Raw genomic sequence first — 9,605 nt, 5'->3', positions numbered from 1 at the left:
ATTCTGAAAATAATTGTAGAACTTGCTTGGGTTATTTAAGCAAGATTTGGATATTGCTCCTTTGCAATTCCAGAAGAAATTTTATATTCTATCGTACATTTGTTCATGAGTTTTCACGATCGTATGGGAAACCTAGAGCAATTATTTTACCCCAAATTGACACATGCCAAGTGTGATGCCCTTCATCCCCCACTCTTTTTTACCCCTCTCCTTGTTGCCTTACCTTCGCATGTGGCCATTTCAGATATGATACTTTTATTATGACTAGTTTTGACCATGATATTTGCTATAGGAGTTACATGCTCGAAACTAAAATATCTATACCTTCATCAATTGGAATCCGACAAACTTCTTATCTTAAAGAATGAGCATGAAATCTTGAAGAGGGCAGCAGGCTCACTGAAATGCTCCCAAAGAGCATTTTCAGTCTCTGAGGTGGAGTTAGGGCAGTGTAGTATGAAGGAATCACAAAATCTGAATCATACACACTACAGCTATGGGGTCAGGAGTTGGCAACTGTAACTTTATTAGGGGCTTGAGCCGTTACCTAAAGGCCAACAAAGCAGTAGTTCCAATTGGATATCGTAGAAAAGAAAGTTAATAGAGGATCATTAGAGGTTACATCTCCTCTGATCCTTTTCCTTTACAAGATTAAATTGTGTCGTAGATTTTCCGATGATATTTAGCTTATGTCCGTGTTGGTCTGTGAGGTTTAAGTGCAGCCTGGATCATGAATTGCACCTAGCCATCTTCATGTCAGCTCCAACTGCCAAAACATCTTATTTTGATTGTTTGGTTTCAGGATAACACATGTTCATAATTAGAGCCAGCCCTAAGATAGCAAGGTGCATTTTGGCAGGGTGGTAACAACACTGTTGCAATGCAGATGCCATTTAACTTGCTCCATATTGTCTATTAAATTTTACTTTCATATCTAAATGGGGTTAGGTTCATGTAGAGAGATGCTACCTCACCAACTGGAGAGATTATATCCTATCCCACATTCACCATTGTGGCCATGCACCATGCCAACTAGGTTGTCTCATTCCTGTAAACCCATTCACCATGGCTCATCTTGATGATTAGCCCATAGGAATGAGACGATCTGATTGATGCTGCACACCACCACATTGGCGCATGCAGTGAAGTGTATAATTTGCCCTCCAACTGCTTCTGTAACCCTTAAAAATCCTCATAGGGCCTGTCTTTCAGTGCAAACGAATGGCAGCGTCATCATATTTTACCTTGAGAAAGAAGGGACACGTCCATATTTACTGCATCATTTCAGCAACCTGTTTCTGAGAGAGGACTACGACCCCAAACAACAAAACAAACCTCACTATGACTTCCCTGCGTGTTCCATGAGAAGGCATGGCCTACAAGTTGCACTCACAAACAAAAGATAGCCAGGAGAATGACCCCCACCTGCATGTTCCATGAGTGAAGTATGGCCTACAAGCAACACCAAACAACAAAAGCTAGCAGGAGAAAAGTCCGCCACCTTTTAAATTATTCACTGCTTTCATTTTCCTCCTATATTTATTTCAGATGGATGGACTTTGAATAATAACGTTAGCATGTGAGAAGGAACAAGTACAAAAAGCCAATTAGAAGAAAGACAATGGCACCAAAACAACAATAGCCTCCTCCTACAGAACAATGGCACCAATAATACAGCCCCAATGCACATGTATTTGATCTGAAGCTTTACCGAAATCTAACCACCTCTAATAATTCTTCCGCTACACAACAAGAATAAGGTTACACCTGGAAAAGGGTAACCAGATACATTCAGAAACTAGCATCAGCTAGCCCCGCTGGGCTCCGGTGATGGTGGCTCCTACCACGGCGGTGGTGGTGGTTCCCGAGCCTTGCACCATCTGCCCCATAAGAACGCCGGGCTTCCCGGTCGATGTTGCATTCTGATGGAGGATTCGTGTATCGATTCCGATCATAGCAATAGAAATAGGTCATATGTTTCTTCCTGAAACTCTCCATTTGTGCCCTTCGGTCTGATGACATTGTCACCGAGTCATAGCGAGCAGAGTCACTCCCTTCGCAAGCTGATGAATGGTCCATGGGGTTCACAGTGCAGCCATTGAGGATGAGATCAGCAAATTCAGCAATGTAAGGAGCATATTTGTAGTTGACCTTGTAGCGACCACCGGAGGTGGCCCAATTGGAGCCATCCCATATGGTGGCATAGAGGGACATGGGCTTGGAGGGGAACTGCCCTCCCATGGACTCAGTCCTCACTATCTCTCTAATTGGAATGTTATCAATATAAAATCTGCAAAACAAACATTAGTTAGACAACCCCATATATGAAAATGGAATGTTTTGAATCTTAGAATCCAACATTGCTGGTGGGATAGAGGGGTTCTATAAATCATATGCAAATATAAAACAGTTGTGAAAACATGCTAACATAGATTTATAATCAAGGGAAATAAAAGGGTGTAAGGAATGGGTTTAGGTGTTCATCATTCTGCACTTGATTACCTCTTTTACAGAAAGTAACATAGCTTTTGTTTCTTGTTGAAGGTAACTTGGTTTGAATCATAAAAAAATAATTTATGAAGGTGACAATGTGCTTGAGCTTAAAAAATGTTTTGAAGTGTTCTTGTAAGAATAGGAAAACATCCTACCTATATAATAAAGGAATTCTTTGAAACTTAGCATCTAAATTTATAAAAATAGGATATGTTATAGGTTCCTTTCATTTATAGGAAATTACGGAACTTTTTTGTTTACATCACAAAAGCGGTGGTGAATGAGACTGGTGTCTTTATTCTGCACCTAAGTACCCCTTTTTGGAAAGAAAACTTGGTTTAAATTGATAAAATATCACACACAAAAGGGAGAAATGTACATAAAAATTAGGGATAGATATTCCAAAATCTTAGAGGAAAAGGAGGAAATCTTTTGACATAAAAATAATAAAACTTTTCATCACATTTTCATTTCTAGTTTGAACCTCTAATTAAGTATTCAAGAGATTCATTGTGTCTCCAGCATAAGGAAGTATAATTAAAAGATGAAAAAACAATATTAAAGGTTAAACAAAGAAACTATACCAAAAGAGAACATTTACCCTATTACTCCAAACTGTTCCACATTTCCAACCTTTAGAAAAAGAAAATAGAAAAAAAAGGGAAAAGGCATAGAACACCCAAAAACAAACAAAGAACCAAAGAGACAAGAAATGTAGAACATTTTTTTTTTTAAATGAAAAGGAATGGAGCCAAAAAAAAAAAACAATTTTTAAGCATTTCTCCTTTTGCTATAGTCTCTAACAATCCTGCATCAATTTCATAATCTTACATAATCCGATCATGGCTCCATAGGATGGAGTACTGATGGAAATCCTCTGTGGGATCGAACCAGAGGTCATATCTCTCTTCCTTCCAATGGCAGTGCTTCCATTTCCATAGACATTGGTCTGGACTCTCCACTCCCTCCCTCTTATGTTCCCCAAGAACTCAAAGTCCAATTCATCATGGGTCTTCTCAAATACATCACCATTCGACATCTACATCAATGGAAAAAATAATAATAATAGCAATTTAGTGCCTAGATATAGAGATCACAGCAATGGGAACAGGAAAAAGAAGGAGAAGAAAAGAAATTTAAATGGGTTTGCGATAGATTGTTTTCAAATGAAAGAAATTGGGAAATGCAATTCAAATCTATAGCAAATTAAAGACTGGAAATAGAGGAATAAAGAACAAGCTAAGGAAAACAAAATCACTCCTTCAGATTAATGCTTGCAGGAAAAGAGAAATCCATTCTGATTCTTAAGTTAACGAACTATGATATCACAAACTGATTCAACAAAAACTACAGAGAATGGTTACATAAATCTCAGAAAGGATAGCAGAAAGCTTAACAAATTAACACAGTAAAGCACAAGGCTTTTTCTTTTCAAGACAAAAATAAAATAAGAAATCTAATAAAGATTCTGTAATGAATGGAACATTGGGAAGAGAGGAAGAAAAGAAAGAAAAGGAAAATCAAATGCTCATGCTTAGAATGGATTGAACGGGTGGAAAAAAAAATGCCATTTTTGATGCTTAACTGAAGGCCTTTGGCATCAATAACAGAGATCATCAAATCAAAAGCCCATCATCACAAATGAAAGGAATTAAAAGAACTATACACAAAAAAACCTCTTGGTTAATTAGATGATTAGAAAGACAGGCAAAGGACCTCAAAATAATTAAAAACAGCACAGAGCAAGGCAAGGAGAAGAAACGAACATAGAAGGCGACGACAACACCGGCGGCGTAATCCGAGGGAAGCTTAATGGAAGCGCCGAAGAATCCATGGAGGTAAAGATCCTGGGAAGCAAATCCAGCACCTAAGAATCCAACTCATTCGATTAGAAACATACCCAATAATAAGCAGCCAGAGAAGCCTTAGAAGAGAAGAGAAGAACAGAGAGAGAGAGAGAGAGAGAGAGAGGGACCTGTTCTCTCGTCAAGGGCGATGTGAACTGTCTTCCCATGGCGGAGGAGCATCAGGTTGCCATCGCCGAAGGTTTGGGTGTACCCCTCCTCGAAGGACACGGTTGAAGAGCTCTCTATTACACTAATTGCAGCAGAGGAGGAGAAGAGAAACAGAGGAGAGGCAATGAAGAAGAAGAGAACGAAAGGAGCCGAAGAGCCCATCTTCTCTGCTCTCGTCTCTGTTTATAGTTCAAAGAACAACTAAAAAAGGAGGCTCCTTTCTTTCTCTCCCACTCTTTCTCTGTTTTCTTGAGAGGGGAGGAAAGGAAGGTCTTGGGGGAAAAAAAGGGCAGCAGAGGCTGCCTTTTATTTGGCAAGCAAGAGCTTGGGATGCTTGAGTGAAGTGAGGATTTTTAATTTTTTTATATATTTTTGTTGGCCTCTATGTATTAGAAAAAGACATTTTTTTTTAGAATGGAAATGGGATTAATAATGAGAGTATTTATTAATAAATGCAAGTGGTGATTTTGGGGTGATATGTTATGAGATTTTTTTTTTTTAATTAAATTTGGGCAAGACTTGGGGAATATATTATGGCGTGAAGGGGAGAACGGATGGGTATCGGAAGGAGTGCGGACGAGGGAACCGCCCAAGGAGCCGCCCCATCCTATGCAATGGGTTGGCATTCGTATTCTCTTGGTTGACACAGAGGACCTTTATTAATTATATTTAATTTTTTAAATATTTTTGCATTGTAAATCGCATGGGATGCATAATTTTCTACTCTACCAACTTATTTGTAGTGTTAGAGCTAACCAAAAAGTGGCAGACAAACCATAAGATGCATGCTGCCTGCAGTCAGCTCCTTTTTGATAGAAAGCTAAAGTTCTTTTATAAAATTGCAGGTCTAAAGATAGGCATCAGTTTAGTATTGTTAATAGTTCATCTGCTAGGTATTCTATCGAAATTTAATTTTATTTTTTTCTTTTTTTGAAAAAAATGTGTGGCCAAGGGGGCATCAATTGAATATCACTCGTTAACCATTTTTTTCTCCCTTTTCAATGAAAATTGAAATGGGAGGAAATCTAGATGAAAATCAAGTGAAGCTATGCTATGTTCTTATTTATTTATTTATTTTAAATTTTACTCTCCTCTAAAATTGTATGGTGAGGCAATTTCAATGTTCGCTATTATTCTTAATGTCTATTCTATATGCTTTGCCTTGTAGATGCATTAAATTTTGTAAATATTTAACCCTATTTTTATTACACCAATTTAGTAAGATAAATCCAAATTACATAGTCAAAAAGTCACCTTTTCATTTATCTAGGAAAGAATTCACAAATATTTATTTGAGCTATAACGCAGGAACCAGTTAATTTCAACTTAAATTGTTTTCCAAATATATGTATGAAAATCTCTATCGACTAAATTGGTTGTTACATTCAAAGATATCAAAATTTGTAGAACATTATCTTAAAAAAGAACCGGAACATGTGTATGATAATATTTTTGTTCCAATTTTATCGAATATCTCTGAAGAGAAAAATAATATTTTTGTTATTTTTATATTTTTAAAATTGATAAAATATTTATTTGTGACATAGTCTAAATAATGACAAAGATTATGACATATATCTCAGATAACTGCTTAAACTTACCGGGATATTCGTTATCTATACACATCCTTTCCCAGGACCCGCGCCTGCGTGATCCTTGACTCCAAGATGGGTGAAAAAAACACCTAAAGATAGAAAAAAGTCTGAGGATGAAATTATGACTTGCGTCATTCCGTGACTCCATTCTATAGCATAAAATCATAGTGGACATCTATAAATAAAAAAAAATATTGATAAGATAATATTGTACACCTTTGAGGATTCAGAGGAATAGGACCTGTGAAGGAAAGAGAGGGTGAAGACGATCAGAAAGTCAGTGAGAAGAAGAAGAAGAATGGAGACCAAGATTTAGAAAAAACAGAGGCGTTAACGGTAGAGGTATCAAAAATAAGAAGGAGATTATTTGAAAATAAAATTAAATATTTATTTTATTGATTGATAAAAATATAATTTAGTCACCTCCTAAGAATCTATTTTTTTATGGATAAGCATCATGAAAAAATTGATCAGCTTTTCTATTGACCTACTTATTCATATTCTCATACTTTTCAAGATGGATAGTTACTTTTTCATGGATAGTATTTATCTATAAAATGAAAAAAAATCTTATCCATTTAAGAGATGATTAAATTATTTTTTTATTAATTAATTAAATAAATATTTAATTTTATTTCTAATTCATCTCATGCTCATTTCAATATCTCCATCATTCAATGTCTAATAACTAAGTTATCTACTTTTTCTAAACTTAAAAGGAATAAAAGATATTATAGAGAATATAGATAAATTTTAGCAACTTATCCATAAAATATTAATGCAAGGTAACAATTTTTGAAGCCACTTTCTTATATATAAAAGAATATAGATAAATTATTTTTCTATATAAATATTATTTAAAAAATATTTATCTAGATAAATATAGATTCTCAAATAAATAAATTTTTTTTTATATAAGATTTTTTTTATTTTATAGATTAATGCTGTCTATATGAAGGTAACTTATACATCTTGAAAAGCACAAGAATATGGATAAGTTGATTAATAAAAAAATTAAGAAATTTTTTTATAATATTTATCTGTCAAAAAATGAATCTTAAATATTTATAACTTTTATAATTTTTTTTGATATTTACAATATAAATATGAAATACAAAAAATATTTTTTAATTTTAGGATTCAACAAGGTGCAGTATGTGAGTTGGTCCATCTCAACTTTTTCACAAGCAAAACTTCTGAATATTATAAGAAGATACTTCCAGCAAAGTGTTACAAATAATATATTTAGTACTATATTTAAGAGAGGATGTAATATCTTAGATGAGTGGTAGTTTGTTCTATGGCTCACTTAATTATGCCAGTTCAATTGTTTAAACGGCAAGGTTAATATTAAAATTAGATTTTTTTAATAAAATATTTTTAAATGGCTCATGTGGTTATCTTAGTCATTTTACAATTCAACCGGAGGACAGTCTTCTCCTCGTAATTAATGAAGGATCCAGGGGCAGTTAATCGGAAGACCAGCATGCTCACGCCAACCGCGATCAACGGAGCCGAAGATTTAATCGGCGCGCGGGCAGCCCCACGCGTATCCAGCCGAGCTGCCGGCCCCCGCGAAAAGATCGCCAATTAAGCGCCGATCCGCCCTCCTCTTAAACCCAGGAGACCAAGTTCGTTAAATTGTTTTTTAAAAAAGATCACGGACCACAGGCCGCCACGGGCCCCGGAAAGCTGACGTGGACCTTTTAAATACACGTCAGAACTAGCCGTTGCACTCCAAAATCCATGGATCCGCTGTTAAGCTCTGAACAACAATTAAGTCGTGGGTCACGGAAGCATGATCGATCCATTTCGGACCGTCGACCGTTAGATCTCGCCTTGCACAACTATGAAAGCACCCAGAAATCCTTAGTCCTGCGGCTGCACGGTTGTCGAAGAGATCCAACGGTAGATTCGCTTCACCTTCTTCCGCAAGAAAGATACAGCCCGTGCCTCCGACGAAATGGGATTGACCGCTGTGATAGGCAGAAGAGAGTCTTTGCTGTTCAGAGAGCAGTAGCGGATCCACGGACAGGACAAAACCAGCCCAGGCCACGACGGGGGCAATTAAATGGCCGTATACTCATCAAAGGTCAGATGTTCCCAGAATAAAGAGATAAGATGGTCCAAATCACCATCGTCCGTCTGATCTACATCAGACGGTAAGACTTAGCTGAATAATTATATATACATTTTTACTACTTTTACGGAAGGTGGAGGATCGTGTACCCGTGAGTCTTTTCCATTGCATGTATAAACGGGACAAAGTTCACGGGCTCGCTCGACACCTCGATCCAGCGAGCTAACGGGAGGTACGTAGGAGGAGAGGCAAGCAGTTCTCGAGCTAACGGTGGCTCCGTTACTTTCGACCACGTTCCGTTAGATGGTCCTTCTGAGATTCCCGGAAATGTCTACATGGCTTTATATATAATTTTTTAGTTCGAGCGTATGAACTGCATGCAGACGTCTCGGACTTTTATCCTGCTCCAGCGACGGGGTTGCCAGAATCGGATACGATGAACGAGGAGGGGGGGGAGTACGATGGCGAGGGAATCGAGAAACATGTTTCTAAGATGGTTTGGCAAATGACATTTGGATACCTCCTCCCATGTGGCTTCGCAAGTAGCATGCTTTCAAAGTTACAAGAAGCAGGCGGAGGAAACATGACACGTCATGCCTTTGTAAATGGCTAATCAGGGTGGTCATGGTGTGTACGATATAATTGTGTATATCATCAATTATAATTATTTTTTTATAAATTTAATTCACCGAGCATCTATCTAAATATATTATAATAAAAATAAACAGTTATAATTGATTGCATACACAACATATGGTGCATGATGTAGGATATAATTTTTTTAATCTAAATTTTTCTCAATACCTATCTGGTGACACTCTAACTAGCTTGGTTATCTCTTAGTCATCAGATCCGAAATGGGTTGCCAATGAGTCACCGGTCAGATGATCAGAAGCAAATTCAATCTCTACTTGGCAGACCAATGTGTAAAGTACTACATCGTCATAACATTCTCAACTCTTTAAAGTGGCAACTACTGTCAGGGAACTTCCAGCAGGCCGCCCAGGAGCCAAATTAACAGTCATTGCTTGATGTTCCAATAATGAGCTTGTAAGTTGTCGATGGTCCATTTAGCAGATGTTATTGGAGGCATGTGAAGAAACTAAGTTTGGAAGAAACAAAGTAAGGAGCTTTTCCTGATACAGAGCTAATAGTAGAGCTGCAGTGGATTTGCTCAAATTAAGAAGCAATAGAGGCCAATAAAACTATTGAAAGACTTCAATTCCAACTCGACTTGATAGAATGTGCCGGAACTCCTTCAACACCGGCAATGGTTCAATTCATCGAGAGTAAAGAAGATAATGTGGCTGCAGTAGAAAATATGATAGAATAAGATCGAAGACTAATGCTTCATCAGAATTCTTGTCAGGGACAATCGAGCAAATTTTGAAGCACCATGGGTAAGCCTGTAGGGTGCCTCAA

The 9,605-nt window shown here is 37.1% G+C and overlaps 1 protein-coding gene across 1 annotated transcript; it reads right to left on the bottom strand.

Annotated features, from left to right (window-relative positions):
• Window positions 1-1,479: 1,479 nt before the first annotated feature.
• Window positions 1,480-4,796, bottom strand: LOC105033285 (probable xyloglucan endotransglucosylase/hydrolase protein 28). Its single transcript, XM_010908020.4, is given in 5 exon segments — window positions 1,480-2,290; window positions 3,325-3,406; window positions 3,409-3,532; window positions 4,260-4,360; window positions 4,469-4,796. Coding segments are annotated over 5 exon segments (1,008 nt in total). The 5' UTR covers window positions 4,671-4,796; the 3' UTR covers window positions 1,480-1,791.
• Window positions 4,797-9,605: the final 4,809 nt, after the last annotated feature.

This window comes from Elaeis guineensis, chromosome 3, assembly GCF_000442705.2.
Source record: "Elaeis guineensis isolate ETL-2024a chromosome 3, EG11, whole genome shotgun sequence".
In the NCBI taxonomy this organism is placed as follows: domain Eukaryota; kingdom Viridiplantae; phylum Streptophyta; class Magnoliopsida; order Arecales; family Arecaceae; genus Elaeis; species Elaeis guineensis.
The sequence above is the reverse complement of the archived record's forward strand: the minus strand, read 5'-3'. Positions and strand labels throughout refer to the sequence as shown.